This window comes from Talpa occidentalis, unplaced genomic scaffold, assembly GCF_014898055.3.
Source record: "Talpa occidentalis isolate TD23 unplaced genomic scaffold, MPIMG_talOcc4v2.1 talOcc4.2, whole genome shotgun sequence".
In the NCBI taxonomy this organism is placed as follows: domain Eukaryota; kingdom Metazoa; phylum Chordata; class Mammalia; order Eulipotyphla; family Talpidae; genus Talpa; species Talpa occidentalis.
The window spans coordinates 57075932-57093498 of NW_023602073.1; the positions used below are offsets into that span (position 1 = coordinate 57075932).

The 17567-nt window shown below is 41.9% G+C and overlaps 1 protein-coding gene across 5 annotated transcripts in view; it reads right to left on the reverse strand.

Moving 5' to 3' along the window:
- The window catches only part of ILRUN (inflammation and lipid regulator with UBA-like and NBR1-like domains), a 93402-nt gene extending 79382 nt beyond the window's left edge, over window positions 1–14020 (reverse strand). For 3 of the 5 annotated variants that reach the window (XM_054698732.1, XM_037519548.2, XM_054698733.1), the window contains exon 1: window positions 13719–13906. In XM_054698732.1, coding sequence (XP_054554707.1) covers window positions 13719–13876 — 158 coding nt within the window. In that variant the 5' untranslated portion in view covers window positions 13877–13906. Of the gene's footprint in view, window positions 1–13718 lie in introns of all 5 variants that reach the window. The other 2 variants (XM_054698734.1, XM_037519549.1) reach the window with 2 other exon arrangements.
- Window positions 14021–17567: the final 3547 nt, after the last annotated feature.

Genomic DNA, 17567 nt, shown 5'->3' on the forward strand with positions numbered 1-17567 from the left:
CTGCAAAATTTTAAGTAGTATCTAATAAATACTTCTGAAATAATAAATTTTTAAATCTATACAGAATAATATTACTAAAACAATTTCCATATATTTTAACAGGGTGGTCCCCAGGAAAGGGGGAGGTTCCAGGTCTCCTGTCCCACCCAAAAGGAGGGTGGAGCTGAGCAGAGAGAGAAGAAGCTGCGGAGGAGACTGAGGAAGGAAGGAAGCAGGATGGAGCCAGAAGGAGACCTGGAGGAGGCATATGGAGCAGAGAGACATGTGAAGAAACTGTGCTTGCCTTTTGGTCGTGGACTGGGTGACACAGATGAGGGTGAGACCCGTGGGGAGGTGACAATGGCAGTTTTTGTCTTGATTTTGATTTTGCTCTTTTCCTTCCAGACTTGTCCAGTGGTTTCTGATCCTTTTCTGTGGGTCCCCACTGGAAGATGCTTTAGACTTGGGGCAGGCTTTGGGGCCTTGCTCTGGGCCAATCCTGCTTGGGTGGACTTTTACCCATGAGGGGACGGGTAACTTTGGGTGCTTGATTTAGAAACTATATTCTTTGCCTTTTCTGTATTGTTTCCTAATTGTATTAAAGTTCCTTCCCATTAAAGTCTCATATGTTTTGTGTTGATTTGGCAGATGGCAGAACCCATTTAGAGTAGGCAGGTTTGCGGGGTCTGGGGTGCCCCTCTCCCTGCCCTGTAACAATATGATGCATGTTACAACATGGATAAACCTAGAAAACAGTATGCTAAGCAAAGGAACCAGTCACAAAGGCCACAAAGTGTATGTTTACATTACATGAAATATCCAGAAAGGGCAAATCCATAGAGATAGAAAACAAAATGGTGGCTGCCTGGGGCTGGGGGGTAAGAGCTGTGACTGATCACAAGCTGGCATAACAGATCTTACTGGAGTGACAGAAGTATTCTAAAACTGAACTGTGATGATGCTTATTTAAATCTACAAATTTACAGAAACATTCAAACTGCACTTAAAACAGGTGCAATGTTTGACATGCAAATTATACCTCAGTAAAGTAGCCACATGTTAAAGACCAAAATAGCCACTATATAGATGGAATTTGGTTTAAAATACTATTCCTCTAGGGCCTCCCTGGTGGCGCAGCAGTTGAGCGCTGGGTTGCAAAGCTGCCCGCAGCCTCTGCAGCACCGGTTCAATCCCCGGCTGCTCCCCGGCCACCAGAGGAGGGTCCCACATGGCACACAGACCTCTCCTGCCGCCCGCTGCTCCCCTCAGCAGTGTACTTCGGTCCTTCTGCCTGCTCTGCTCCCCGCTCTGGCTCTGGTGAATTCGCTCACCCTCCTGCGCTTCTGACTGTACCCAGTGCTTGTATAAATAAATCAATAAATTTCTTTTTTAATAAATAAATAAATAAAATACTATTCCTTTAGTGGGGAGGGAAAAGGGCAAAACAGCAATGATCGTGAAATCAAGATGATGAGCATACAGAATGTATTATACTTTTTTCAAAGTAAAAAACATCTAACCTCCCCACACAATCAGCAATCAAGGAATGCAAATTAAAACAATACCATTTACCCATGAGATATATCTACCCAGCAAAAACAAAATATTATAATTCCCAAAAGCAGGCTTTCTAATACCTATTAAGACTGACCTCTTTCTTGGAGGTCATCTCACATTATTTATTAAGAATCTTCAGAAGGATACACCTTTGACATGGCAATTCCACTTCTAAGAATTTGTCCTAAATAAATACATGGATTACACATCACAAATTTTTTAAAAATTTAAGAGTGAAGAAAAGTAAAATTAGAAAAGTGCACAGATACTTATAATAGTAAAAAGCAAACCAAAAAAAAATCAATAAAGGGCTGTTTAAGTTATATACAATACTTCAAATAATGGACTACTAACAGCCATGAAAAACAAACACAGAAAGATATTAATCAGATGTTTAGGAAAAAGTAGTCTATAGTGTGATATGTACTATGAATAAATCAATTTATTATGATTACGCACTACTTGAAAATGAGTATCTATATATGCATACATGTAAATGCGAACGAACAGTGATTAGCTTTAAGTGGTATTATAAGTAGCTTTATTTCTTGGACATTTCCGTATTTGCTGGTTTTTTGTTTTGTTTTTAATATTCAGTATTACTACTACTTTTATAGTTAGGAAAAAAGATAACTCCATTTCCCAAAAATGAAAACCTTCCTATACAAAAATGAACAGGGGCACATTCAGTCACTTCATAAAAGAAATACAATGGACAGGTAGTGCATAAAACACTAGTTAGAAATGATAAGATAAAAATTGAAAGATCACACTTTTTACCTACCATACTAAAAAAAAAATTCATGTACTGCATTGATGAGGTAAAGAAAAGGCATTTTGGCAATTAAGTATTAAGAGCATTAAAAGTCACATTTCCCTTTAGCCCCGCAATTTAATTCTAGGAATAAATTCTAAGGAAATAATAATGGATGCAAGCAAAGACTTAGCTACAAGGATGTTCAACTACTGAGTTAATATTAACAAAAAATTGAAAACCTCGGTACCCAACTAAAAGAAATTACTAAATTAGGGCCTCCCTGGTGGCGCAAGGGGTTAAGTTGCAGCACCATGATGCTATCTGCAGCCAATGCAGCACCAGTTCCATCCCCAGCCAGGGAGCTACCCACATGGCTCAGCAGTCCTCTCTTGTAGCACCTGCTGCTCCCCTCAGCAGTGTGTTTCAGTCAATCTGCCTGTTTTGTTCCCACTCTGTGTCTGGTAAATCCTTTCACCACCACCCCCGCACCTCTAGCCTGTAACCCAGCTCTTGTATGCACAGATAGATAAATTTTTTCTAAAAAATTACTGGATTATCCTATATCCATGTAATGGAGCACTGTAAAGCCTTAAAAGCGCTTTAAAAGTATAGAATCATATTTATTAAGAATGGAAAAATAGGGGCCTCCCTGGCGGCACAAGGGTTGGGACACAATCTATGAAGCTATCTGTAGCCACTGCAGCATGAGTTCGATTCCCGGCCAGCCAGGGAGCCATCCACAAGGTGCAGCAGACCTCTCCTGACTCACCCGCTGCTCCCCTCAGCAGTGTACTTAGGTCAATCTGCCTGTTCTGTTCCCCACTCTGTCTCTGGTGAATCATTTCACCCCTGCAGGCCTTTGGCCTGTACCCCAGCTCTTTTATGCATAAATAAATAAATCTTTTAAAAACAAACACTAAGTACATAATAAACTCAGTGGGGCTAAGAGCCATATTTGGGTATAGACTGCTTCCCCTCCTAATGCTTACACATTAATTTTGGCAAATCATTAGAAAAGCATTGACAAAATCAATTACCCTCTCCATGAGTGAAAAATGTATTAGTTTCGTCTATACAAAGCTGTCTTCTTGTCTTCTGCACACCTAAAAAGTTCAACTTAAACACTGTTTTCTGACAGTGTCTCCTAAATAAATTCAGATGCGCTCACTACTATAGACAGTTTATTTAACACACTTTTCTTTTAACACAGTGAAACAAAGTTTTATTCATTATATGCAATTACTGAGATTCTATTGCTTAATGCAGTGAAGGAATTCTGTTTTTGAAGAGACCAATGTCCACCAATGCATTGTTAATTTTAAAAACATATCTATGTGATTAGTCTAAGTACCCTGATAACTAAATTCAGTTTCCACTGAAGCAAAAAAGGGCCTTCTTAATTCACTACCTTGGATAAGAACAATTATTCAAATTGCAACACCACTGCTGTTAAAAAATTTTTACATATCTAATTTTACACTTATGCACATGCAGAAAATTCTGTATGTATATGTGTGTATATATATATACATATGCATGAAATATGCAAAGAAATTTTCTAAAAGGAACAGAAGAAATTGTTAGTAGTAGCTGTGTCTGGAAAGGAGGGAGTATTTTTGCTTTTTACTTTTAGCTCAGAGGTTACAAATTAGAGGCTCAAGGACCACATCCTAACTACAAACAGGTCCCAGCCTGTTCTTAAAATAGTAGAATTAGTTGCCTGCATTTGACTCCTTTGTTATATCTGTCCATAAATGTGGGTTTGTTTATGGGTTCTCAATTCTGTTCCATTAGTGGATGTCTGTTTTTATTCCAATAGTTGCCTCCATTTGAATATCAGGAAATTTCCTATAAAAAAAATCTGAATTTCTGGCTTCTCTTGAAAAAATGAAAAAAATCTAAGAACAGTGGACTCCCATCCCAGGATGACAACGTTTGACTTAAGGCAAGCACCAGACATTTTATAAAAGGCCTAGTGCTGGTTTCCAGCACATGCATACTTCAATTGTCCATGTCTCCCAATGGAAGTCTATAGGCATTTTAGTTTGCAGCCTCTAGGACCCCCCAATTATGTGCTTATATTTCTTTTTTTTTTTTTTTTTTTGGTTTTGAAAATTTTGTTTATTTCTTCTGTGATTATTAACTTGGTTCAATTTACTCTTTTATCTGAAGTAAATTGAATTTTGGTAAAATATTTTCCTAGGAAATTACCTATTATATCTAAAATTTCTAGCTTACCAACATAGAATTGAATCAGGTCACATTTTTAGTATCTTCTACTGTGCTTATATTTCTTTTTAAAGTTTTTCCTCAATGAAATACACTAGAAAACTCACGAAATATTTTTCTCCATCCACATCTAGAAATGTTACCTAATTTTTCTAAGTAATAAATTCTCACATAGAGTGAATTACAAGGAATATTCAGTATAAGGTAATATGCCTGAAAAGATAGCTATATAAGGTAGGGGTAATCTTCCCTGTGCCCAAATTACTTCCCAAAACAGTATTTTTATTGTTAAATTTAATTATTTTCATACCATATATACAAAGATCAGCAACATTTAAATCTCATACTCAAATCTACAAACAAAAAGCTTCAAAAGAAGTTTACTTTATGGGACTTGTTTCTTCCAGCAGTACAAGGGTTTCTTTAAAATAGAGCCTTACAGGGCCTCCCCGGTGGTGCAGCGGTTGAGCACTGGGTTGCGAAGCTGTCCGAAGCCTCTGTGGTGCCGGTTCGATCCCTGGCTGCTCCCGGCCACCGGAGGAGGGTCCCGCGTGGCACGCAGACCTCTCCTGCCGTCTGCTGCTCCCCTCAGCAGTGTACTTCGTCACTCTGCCTGCTCTGCTCCCCGTTCTGGCTCTGGTGAACTCTCTCACCTTCCCACACTTCTGACTGTGCCCAGTGCTTGCATAAATAAATAAATAAATCCTTAAGGGGGGGAAAGTTTTCAAAAATTAAATAAATAAATAAAAATAAAATAGAGCCTTACAAAATAAAGCCTTTATTTTAATAAAATAAAGCCATCGGGCCTCCCTGTTGGTGCAGGGGTTAAAGATGGCACTATGAGTTCAAGTCCCCAGCAGGCAAGGGAGGTGACCCACATGGCACAGCAGACTACTCCTGTCTCAGCAGTGTGTTTCAGTAGATCTACCTGTTTTGCGCCCCAACTCTGTCTCTGATGAATCCTCTCATCCCTCCCACCTCTGGCCTGTACCCCAGCTCTTGTATGCATAAATAAATAAATCTTTTAAAATAAAATAAAATAAAGCTATGTACTGTAAACAAATATTTACTGAGCACCTACTATGTATAAAGCATTGCATCAGATGCTTAGGGAGTAACAAAGGCCATTAGGGAGCACTTTCCTCTAGAGGGTGTGTGTCTTATTTGATAAATGTTATTACAGAGGCAATATGGAATTCTGAGTAAATGACACTACTTAGAACAGTGATTAAGTGTACCAGTTTCAGAAAAAAAAATTTTTCAGGAGGCATGAAGGAACAAGAACAGCAGTCTAAAATTGGGAAAAGAAATGTACTTGTGGTTAAAAAGCAGGCAACCAGTGTGAAGGGGACAGAAAGAAGCAGGACACCCAGCACAAAAGGCATGCCAGGAAGGCAGAGGCAGATGAGTTTGGATCAATCTTTAGAAGACACTGAATGTTAAGCTAAAGCTCTCTGCCCTTTATCTTGTATGCACAAGACACTACTAAAGTTTCTGAGAAAAGAAGGACCTAGATCAAAGCTGAGATTTAGAAAGATTGATCTAGAAGTGGTATCTCCAGAAACCACATTGGCAAGTGAAGTGCTGAAAACCTATTTGGACACCTTCTATTTTACCCTGTTAGAGTGGTAACTTAATCTGCAAACTAAGGGGGAATGGAAAAAAGTGAGTTGGGAGGTGTGCTGCACAGTGGAAATGAACTGGGTTTGGCAAATGTTCTGCAGTGTTCAGGAAAGAGAAGGCATTAGGAAGAAACCAGTTCAAGTCTAATGTCTGGGAGGATCTTGGAAAAAGTGGTTAAGGTGGGGAAAAGGATAAATTGGCCTTTTAAACATATTAACATGGAGTGCTAATAGAAAAGCCACAAATTCTTCTCCCATCAGAGATGCTTGCACACTTCTCTGACCCAATTTTTAGTGATGGCTGAAGAGTTAAGTATATATTGAATACAAGTAAAAGATACACTGAGTGAGAAGCCAGTCACTGAGCATACATGATCAAAATTGAGCTCCACAGAATAAAGCTGAATTTAGCTCTCACACCATATACAAAAATTAACTCAAAATGGATCGAATGCTTAAATATAAGAACTGAAACCATAAACTATTAGGAAAAAAGAGTTAAATCTTCATGACCTTGAATTGGCAATGTATTATTAACTATAACACCAAAGGCAAAAGCAAAATTTAGATAAATTGCACCTAGTCAAAATTTCAAAAATATTTGTGCATCAAAGGATGCTATCAAGAAAATAAAGGGGCCTCCCCGGTGGCGCAGCGGTTGAGCGCTGGGTTGCGAAGCTGCCCGCGGCCTCTGCGGCGCCGGTTCGATCCCCGGCTGCTTCCCGGCCACCGGCGGAGGATCCCACATGGCGCGCAGACCTCTCCTGCCGCCCGCTGCTCCCCTCAGCAGTGTACTTCGGTCCTTCTGCCTGCTCTGCTCCCCGCTCTGGCTCTGGTGAATTCTCTCACCCTCCCGCGCTTCTGACTGTACCCAGTGCATGTATAAACAAAACAAACAAACAAACAAAATAAATAAATAAAAAACATGCCTCTATAAAAAAAAAAAAAAAAAAAAGTTTAAAAAAAAAAAAAAAAAAAAAGAAAATAAAGACTTGGGGCCTCCCTGGTGGCACAAAGAGTTAAGACACAGCACTATGAAGCTATCAGCAGCCACTGCATCACAAGTTCGATCCCTGGCCTGGGAGGTGACCCACATGGCGCAGCAGACCTCTCCTGACTCGCCCACTGCTCCCCTGAGCAGTGTATTTCAGTAGATCTGCCTGTTCCGTTCCCCACTCTGTCTCTGGTGAATCCTCTCACCGCCGCCCGCCCCCCCCCCCCGCCATCTCTGGCCCGCACCTCAACTCTTATATGCGTAAATATTAAAAAAAAAACAAAACCTATAGACAAGGGGAAAAAAATTGCAAATCACATATCTGATAAGGCTCTAATTATCCAGAATAAAGAAGTCCTACAAATGAAAAACAAAAACAATGCAATTAAAAAATGGGCAAAGGACTTGTATATCTCCAAAGAAAATACACAAATGGTCAAAAGTATACAAAAAATATTCAGTATCATAAGTAGAAAAATGCAAATCAAAATCAGAATGGGGTACCCACTAAAATAGGGTTATAAATCAAAAAGAAACAAATATTAGTGAGGTTCTGATGAAATTGGGGCAGACACTTGTACCTTTCTGAGGGAATGTAAAATGATTCAGCCAATGTGGGAAACAGTTTGGTGCTCCCTCAAAAGGTGAAACAGAATTACCACACAACCCAGCAATTCAACTCCTAGGTATATACCCAAAATAAATGAAAACAGGTATTTAAATACATGTTCATCCAGGTTCATTTAAGCACTATTTACACCAACAAAAAGGGAAACAGTTCTAATGTCCATCAACAAACAAATGGACAAATAATGGTATATACACACAATGGAATATTTTTGTCATTAAAAATTAATAAACTATTAATATATGCTCTACAACATGAATGAACTTTGAAGGAAGCCAGAAACAAAAGAATATTATATGATTCCATTTATATAAACTATCCAGAATAGGGTCATCCACTGCAGACTGGTGGATGCTAGGGCTTTGGGGGTAAGGGGTGCAAGGGAATGGGAAGCAATTTCTCAGGGGGTGCAAGGTTTACTTTTAGATGATGAAAATGTCTTGGGTAGACAGAGATGGTGCTTGCAAAGCACTGTAAATACATTAAATGCCATGCTGTTGTTGACTTTACCATGGTTTAATTTTATGTTATGTCCACGTCACTCAGTTAAAAAAAATCAACAATATCCCTATCCAAACATAAAGACAAATTCCATGTCTTATCACACTTCTGATCCCATTCACACATGCTAGATAAGTGAGTTCTAGATAATCCTGCTTCACTTGTTCCTTCCCATTTTCATTTAGGAAATACCCTCTACCTATAAATCACTGCTTTTTTTAAATCAATTAAAATCCCTCAATCATTTCAAAACTCTTAGGAGAGCAACTTATTCACAGCAGGTACTCAATCTTTGTGAATCACTGGTTCTATTTTTTTTTTTAAGATTTATTTATTTATGCATACAAGAACTGGGTACAGGCCAGAGGTGTGGGGGGTGAAAGGGTTCACCAGAGACAGAATAGGGAACTGAACAGAAGGACTGACTGAAATACATTGCTGAGGGGAGCAGCAGGCGAGGCAGGAGAGGTCTGCTACGCCATGTCGGTTGCTCCCTGGCTAGGGATGGAACTCATGTTGCAGAGGCCACAGATTGCTTCATAGTGCTGTGTCTTAACCCCTTGCACCACCAGGGAGGCCCCCCGGTTCTACATCATTCAGTTCACTCCTACCTGCTCTGAAATTTTACTCAGTTACTTCGGTATTAACATGCTTCCTTCTTATTATCCTAAAACTTTTTTCCTGATAGTTTTAGGGATGTGCTTTTCCTAACAGCAAATTATGATAGAGGCTGCCGTTGGTTTACACTATCTGCTGCGGATCTATCCAAAATACACTTATTTAAATACTGTCTGGTTGATAGCTTCAGCCGTTCTGTGCTAGAAAAAACTGTGGGTGTGTGGCATGGAGAGATGAGGTGGCAAACCAATCCTACCTGTTACAGAGATTAGTTCTGACTCCATCTATGCTCAAAAATGCAAGTCCCACAACAACAGGACAATAAAAAAGGTTTTCTGCAGGGCAACACACGTTTTTTGTTACTTTAAAACTAAAATGACTCTGGATGCTCTGTTTGTAAACTAGACCCAATAAAACAGGAACAGAGAATATCCAAAGCAGGAATTCCCAACATTCTTTAACAATGCAGCAGAGTGTACAGCATTCTATGGAAGGTTCAGCAACATCTTCCCTACTCTCCTGAAACTGTTGCTTGGCATACATTTTTTAAGGAAACCAGTATTACTATCATATTTAATCTGCTTTAAATAGACTTCTCTTAGATTCATATAAACCAGAGAGTGGATCTCATTTAGCATGCAGGTGACTGAAAAATGGATTAAGAACAGGCAAGATCAAATAAGAGATACAACTATGAGATCAAATAAGAGATACAACTGATTTTCCCATCTCGATTCTGATTTCACTTCATTGTGCAGTGGCTATACCTTTATTTTGTCCAGTAGCATGGCTGTCCCAATGTTGAGGAAGTCAACAGGACAGTATTTTACAAAAATGCTTTCCCAAGTTACTTTTCTAGAAAACATCTGCTCTATTCATGATGGGCACATGCAGTGTTCCAAAAAATACACACAGCTTCCTAAAGATACCTGAAGGCAATCCAGGATGTTACAAACGACACAACTGCAAAGCATTTAGCCTAATGAATAGGAAGGAAAGAAACAGCTAGCAATGCCTTAGATGCTAAGGAAGATATTTTACTTATTCCTATACTGAGAATTAAGGCCAGCAGTAACTCCTAAATTAACATCCTCTAACAATGTAAGCGTTATTTGCCTCCTGTCACAAATGCTATAGAACAATCCACACTGAAAAAGTAACAGACAAAAACTCTGAAGACAATAAGTGAATTTTAAGTGGTATGTAATACTGAACTGTGCATTTAAAATTGGTTAAAATGGTAAATTTTGTGTTATGTATAATTTACCATAATTTGAAAAAATCATCACATTGGTTTCCCCTGTAAAAACAGATATAAGTCTATTAGACTACATTAAATGATAAGAGACCAGAAAGTTGAATGTGTTTAAATTATAAATGGTTGGAAAAGTTTAGTGATTTAATAGAAGCTTCCTGAGCTTAGAAGGTTTATATTTATTAGATAGTCTCCATCTCCATGGGCATAAGCAAATGGGGGGGGAAAAAAGGCTTAAATTATAGTAAGAGATTTAGTTTTGACATAATTCTAACTAGAAAAGTAATTAAACACTATAATAATAAGATATCATGCAAATCTTTGCCCTTAGGGATCTACGGATAAGCAATCTTGGAGGTAGTATATGTAATTCTGCAGGAAAAACTGGAATGAACTAGAGAATCTCTTAAGGCAGCTTCTCGTTTTTAGAATTCTAAGTTCATTATTTACCAATAATGTCACTGCAGAACATCCCACCTATAGAAAGTTAAATTAGCCTACACTCCAATCTGGCTTCAGATACAGGGCAGTTTTAGCACAACTTTTATTTACTTAATGTACTCAGTAACTGAAAATTGACTTCTTTAGGTAAAAAGCAGTCTCACCCGTCTCCAGAAGCATGGCTACCAGCTCAGGTATAAAACTACAAAACTGCTCAAACTGAGACATTTGGTTCTAAATTAAACAAATAGGAACATCTACAGACTGCACACCCAAAATAAGGGAAAAAAGTCTGTATCAAGAGTATAGATCACTTACAAGGCCAAAATGTCCAATTTTTTCCCAGTTTCTTAGAAAGTTGTTTGTTTCAACAAAAAAAAAACTTACTTTTGAAAACAAAGGCATAGTTTTACCAATTCAAATTTCATTTTAAAAGACGCATGGCCTTCATTTTAAAATAATGATTATTAATTTACGAGACTAATAATAATGATTATTAATTTACCACATTATTTTTTAACAGTCATTGACAACTGAGTGGTGGTTATTTATTACCATTCAAAGCAGGCACTTATGAAATCACAGGAAGGTTAATCACCTCAAATTCAACAGGTTAACCGCAACAATTTGAGAGCTCTTTTATCAACCTGTATCAGGACTATCTGAAAAGTCTCCTAAGTCAGACATTAAATGACACTTTAAAATTAACAAGAAGAATTAACCCAGGTCAATAGAGGAATCAAAACACAGTATTGGATAATGAAGTTAACTGCCTTCATTAGGAAGAAAAGACTATCAATCCTGATCCTTGTTCAGTTCACAAATGATTTTCATTTTATAACCAAAGAAAACAAAGGACATAACTTCTACAGTGAAAACATAAGGTAAGTGGCTGAAAGCTAAGTTAACACTTACCTGCCTACATTGCTAAGAAGCTACTGACTTCCAGTTGCTCTAAAACTACAAAGCATTTTTTAATGGCTCACTGCTCTGCTCAGAAATGCATCACACCTTGTTTTATATACAGATAACATGTCAGAATACAAGCTACTCTGTGACTTTGAGGTAACTGTATTTTTATTAAAAATTTTATAATGCAGCTGTAATTTTTAGGGTTTTTTTTTTTTTTCCCTTATCCACATTGGGCCTCACCTTTCACAACATATAAAAACAAACATTCTCAGATGTTGAACACACATATCAAGCATATAAAATTCATGACACTGGTTTTGCAGCCATAATAATTGTACTAATAAATACTGGCTGTAAAGAACTAAAAACTTATTAGGGCAGGGTTTAAATGGTACCCCTCACAAGGGGGTGGGAAGAAATAATGATCCTCTCCGACCAAACTGGCAGCAACAATATGCCAAGTTTCCTTTGCTGAACTAGTGTAAACAAGGAAGAAAAAGAGCTGGGGGTGGGAAACAAGCTGACAAAAGAACAACCCCCATGATACAACTTAACTTCTAAATTTCACCAGTGTAATACCTCTTCTCCTCGTTGTCAATAATCCCTGCTGTTCTCTCGTTAAACACCCTAGGTTGGTGTTCAGAAAACTGTAGACTGTAGTGCCTGTCTGAGACTATCCTGGACATGAAAGACACAAATGGGAATCACAACTGCTTCTTTAGTTCTAAAGACTATCCTCTGCATTCAAAACCTCAAAGAGTTTTCTAAACATCTAGAAATTCAATCCCATTCTTCCTATAACAATGAACTTTAAAGATAAAATAATAGGATTCACCACTGATGCTACAAAGGAAAAAAAAAAAAAATCACACATCACCTTTGGTGCTTCCACTAATGGGAATTACTAGGCTCCCACTCGTGAGATGAGCATCATTCAGTATAGGGTTAAATGAAGAATGGGAAAAAGACTAGGCTTACAGTCCCTTTTTCTGGCATTGCCTGAAGCATTCAGTGGACATGGAATAAAAAGGAGCCTGGTTGTACAAGTGATGCCAAGAGAAACAAGATTCCACATGTCTGAGAACTAAGTGCCCAAGGTAGAGAGCAAAGGGCACTCATTCCATGACTTTTTGACCATAGGAAGATGAGCTGCTTCACCTAAAACTCCTTCAAAGTCAGTCTAATGGTCTCCAATTTATCGCTCACCCTGAGTGAACTCCACAACCCCATCTCTCACAATCAGGAAAGTGCTGCTTATCAAAAACAGCAAGTGCTACATCCAAAGCCAAGAAACACTTCTTCAGAGTAAGTGCCATGGTCTTCTGCCCCAATTCAGTCTTCTACAAAGAGATTCCAAGCCAAAAATACTTGGTTCCCAGCCTAAGTCAAGTTCTCCATTTTCCCAAACATCTACCAACCCAGCTCTCCTTCAGTATGGTCCCTGTTCATTCGGGCATTCTGGGGCCCAGGGGTCCAGCGCCCTCAGAAAGTCCCCTCTCCCGAGATAGTTTCCTTTCCTCGCCTTAGCCAGACCCTGCCCCAGGTCTAAGGCCCCGGGCCCTCCATCGTAAACCGACTCTTAGATCCTACTCTTCGCAGGCACAACTCTCAGGAAAGTCATCTCTCCTACCGTACTCGCGTATCCTCCCCCAGAGTACTCTTCCTCGTCCCTCGCTGTCCTCGATGGAGACTCACTCACTCTCACACACACACACGCACGCACACAAACACACACACACACACGCACATATAAATTATGTGTTTCCAGCTCCTAACTCCGAAGTCTCCCCACGCCCCGGGGTGTCCCCAGCACCAACTCTCTGCCGGAGAGTCGCCCCTCACCCCGGCCGTGCCCCGTCCTGACCTCCGCACTCCGAGCGCCCCCTCTCCCCAAACCCCGGCTGCCCGCGCCCGTCCCTCCCCCGGCAGCGCCGCCTCCCTCCCCGGGCCGGCCCCGGCCCCGGCGCCCAAGTCCTCACCCCTCGTCCCGCGCACCCCGGCCCGATTCTCCTCAGACCCCCGGGAGCCCGTCCAGGCTCCCTCACGCCCCTCGCGCCTTCAGGGGCCCCCCAACTCTCCTCCTGGTTCTCTCGCCCTGCTCGGCGGCCGACCGTCCCCCGCGGACCCGGGGCGCCCCGCGCCCCCCCGCCCGCGCCGCCCCCCCCGCCGCCCCCCCCGTCCCCCCGCGCCGGGCCCGAGGCGGCGGCCGGCGCGGCGGGGCTCACCAGTTGGTCATGTCCAGGAAGAAGGCGCAGCCGGCCGGGTTGAGCTGGAAGCCGAGCAGCCGCTGGAACTCGGAGATGAGCACGTCCTTGTCGGTGGTGCCCAGGCAGCTGAACTTCTGCATCAGCTCGGGGTCCAGGTCCACGTCCATGCCCTCCATGGCCGCGCCGGACGCCCGCCCGCTCCTCGCGCCGCGCCGCGCCGCGCCGCCGGCCCCGGCACCGGGAAGGGGGCCCGCCGCCGCCGGCGCCGCCCGCTCCTCTGAGGTAGGCCCCGGGCCTCTCACCGCCTCATGGGGGAAAACTCACTCAGGCGCTCACTCGCGTCGCGCGCCCCCCCCTCCCACCCCCCCCAGCGCCGCCGCCTCCGCCGCCGCCGCCGCCGCCACTGGCTCCGCCGCCGCCTCCGCCTCCTCCCGCGCCGCGCCCACTGCGCAAGCGTCGCCCTCCGAGGCCCCGCCCCTTCCTCTCCGGGAGGCCCGCCCCTTCGTGGCGTCACAACCCCGTGACGTCCCCCGCGTGACCTCACCCTGGTGGAGGGAGGGGGTGGGAAGAGAAAAGAGGAAAGGGACGGCCGGCGGGGGCCTCCAGCCGCGACCTTTCTCTTGGCTCCGCCCCTGCCCTCAAGGGGAGGAGCTAAGCCCGGGGGTGGGGGAGAAGCTCGCGAGCCTCCTCTGTGGCAGCGCCACCATTTTGCAGGTGAGGAAAGTGGATTCCGGTAGGAGCTGCCATCAGTTGCAAGGTCATGTACCAAAGGGCCTTCAAAACCCAGTCCTCCCAGGGAGGGGTTTGCCTCGAGCTGAGGAGACTTGTTTCCGTAAGTTTCCAGGTCTTCCCTCCCCGAGGAGACAGCCATGAATCTTTGATTCCCGGTCACCCTCTGTGATTACAACACTTGTTTCTGTTATGTAATGGTAGTGGTCTCTGGCAAGTAAAGGACACCTCGATACAAATGTCAATCGCAGGTCCAGACAAATGCCACACGTAGTTTTCCGACCACTCCTTCAAGACCAGTCCTTTCAAACTAGAATTAAATCACGAGAATCTGGCATATCTTGTTTTGTATTTAAGATAGAAGGCAAAGATAGAAGCTACTACATATAGTAGCTACCTGGTCAAGGCCCATTCAATATCAAAAAATGAAAAAGGAATCAGAGACCATTTTGTCTCCCTCTTGCACTCCTTTAAGCGAGTGCTTTTTAAACATTACTATTTACCCGACACTGTCACATACACGGGAGAAAGTGAGTTAAATGCGGCTTAAATAACTATTTTACCTGCAAGAAAAGTAAAATCCAGTGCATTTATACACCTTATCCAAAAATACAGAGCTGCCAAGCTAGAACCCAGCCTTCAGATTCCTAATGGAGCACATTCAGTAACCATTTCAATAGTAGACAGGATTAAAATAAGTGACCTGTAGTGTCTGGGATTAAGACACTACCAAATTGGGGCCTCCCTGGTGGAGCAAGGGGTTAAGACACAACCTATGAAGCAGGAGTTAGATCCACAGCCAAGGAGCTACCCACATGGCGCAGCAGACCTCTCCTGTCTCGCCCACTACTCCCCTCAGCAGTGTATTTCAGTCAATCCATCTGTTCTATTCCCCACTCTGTCTCTGGTAAATCCTCTCTCTCACACACACACACACACACACACACACCATGCCTCTGGCCTGTACCCCAGTTCTTGTATGTATAAATAAATAAATCTTTTTTTTAAAAAAAAACGGAACTACCAAATTGAGAGTTAGGAACACATGACTTGAAAAGCCTGGGTTCTGGCATCCTACACATTTGGGATTCAAATTATCATTTTGTCAATTATTTGTAATCACAGTGCCTGCCCAGATAGGATTATTGTGATAATTAAATGAAGTAACAATAAATAAACAGTACAGTGCCTGTTCCATAAGAGGTGCTCAAGAAGTGGTAGCTAGTATTGTGGCCCTGATGGCTATGGGATTAGACAGTAATACAAGTAGGTCTGGATTGCTTCTTCACCAGGCTCCTCTTCTATTTCATTTCCCTTGCTGGTCCTCTGTTAAAATATGAACTATGGGGCCTCCCCGGGGACAGAAGGGGTTAAGACCAACCTCTGAAGCGATCTGCAGCCACTGTAGCGCAAGTTCAATCCCTGGCCAGGGAGCTACTCACATGGCACAACAGACCTCTCCTCTCATCCCGCTGCTCCCCTCAGCAGTGTATTTCAGTCCATCTGCCTGTTCTGTTTCCTACTTTGTCTCTTCCTCTCGCCCCTCCCACACCTTTGCCCTGAAATCCAGTTCTTGTATGCATAAATAAAATCTTTAAAAAATAAAATAGGAACTATATATCCTTTCTCTCTCCAGTGATATTTTCCCCCTCCAATATGAATATCTTATGGGAAACATACTTTTAACAGCATACAGTAATAATCCTTAGAAACTCACATTATCCAGTAGTTATAAACATTTTATACAAAACTCTTCTTGAGCTTCTAAGAACTGTGTGGAAGCTTAAGTCACTGTCAGGGCCTAATTTAATATTTCACCAATATTAAGGAAAATCCAGTCTTCTGAGAGGTGAGCACATATAGTCCCAAATGAATGGAGACACAGAAAGATTATGAAAGCCCCAGGATTAAAGGTAGATGAGACTATTTAGTCCAGCCCCCTCCGTTTTACCAATGAAGAAACTGAAACCAAGAGAGACAATGAGTCATCTAAGATAGAGCTAGTAAGGAGTCTCTAAACTCCCAGTCTAGCTTTCAATCCACTTATCCTGCTATATTTCCTTTTATACTTTGAAGTCAGTTTGACCTTACATACAAATAATTAGGAATGTTGATCCAATGACTGATTTGATAATATACTATATACTTTCTAGAAACTATTAACTTATAATATCATGGATTAAAATTGTGTTGACCAAAGAGCCAAAAGAAGAAAATGTTATTGGAAACTGATGATGCCATTAGACTGCTGATCCAAGGGAAACTAAAAACTCTTGGCCAACCCCAGGTAACTAGGGTCTTGGCTCACATCTATACAGCCTAAATAATGCAAAGAGATTTTTGAAAAAATGACCAGGGCCTCCCTGGTGGTGCAAGGGGTTAAGTCTCAGCACTATGAAGCTATCCACAGCCGTTGCAGCACAAGTTCGATCCCGGCCAGGGAGCTACCCACATGGCGCAGCAGACCTCTCCTGTCCCGCCCACTGCTCCCCTCAGCAGTGTATTTCAGTCAATCCACCTGTCTGGTCCCCATTCCGTCTCTGGTGAATCCTCTCACCGCACCCCCCCCCCACCTCTGGCCTGCATCCCAGCTCTTGTATGCATAAATAAATAAAATAAATCTTTAAAGAAAAAAAAAAAAGAAGAGGACTAAATGACTCAATTTCAGTTCATAGTAGGAGTTATCACAAAGGAGTGCACCTGCTCCTCAAGTAAATTCTGAAACTATTGGGGACATTTTTGGTTCTCATGAGATTGCAGGTGGTAAACTGGCCATTAATTCCCTGAAGACAAGGCATATTAAACATCTGCAATTCTTGGTACAAGGGTTCTTGCACAATAAAGAACTGACCCATCCCTATCCACTATACAAAAGCACTGACCAAATGACTGGCAAATTAGATATGAAGAAAGAACCAATTTCCCACCTACACAATACACCCCAATAGAATGGTTTTCTTGTGGGGATGAGTAATGAAATGGAGGAAGTGAGGTGTTACCCAATCAAAAGACTCTTAGAAATGTGATTTTTCCATTTGAGTCTGGGGGGTAATTAACACTGGCTATGGTTCTGACCCAATGGGTCTGTAGCTTTGTTTTCTTTTGCTTTGCTTTGATTTCAAAAAGGCCTGGAGAAAA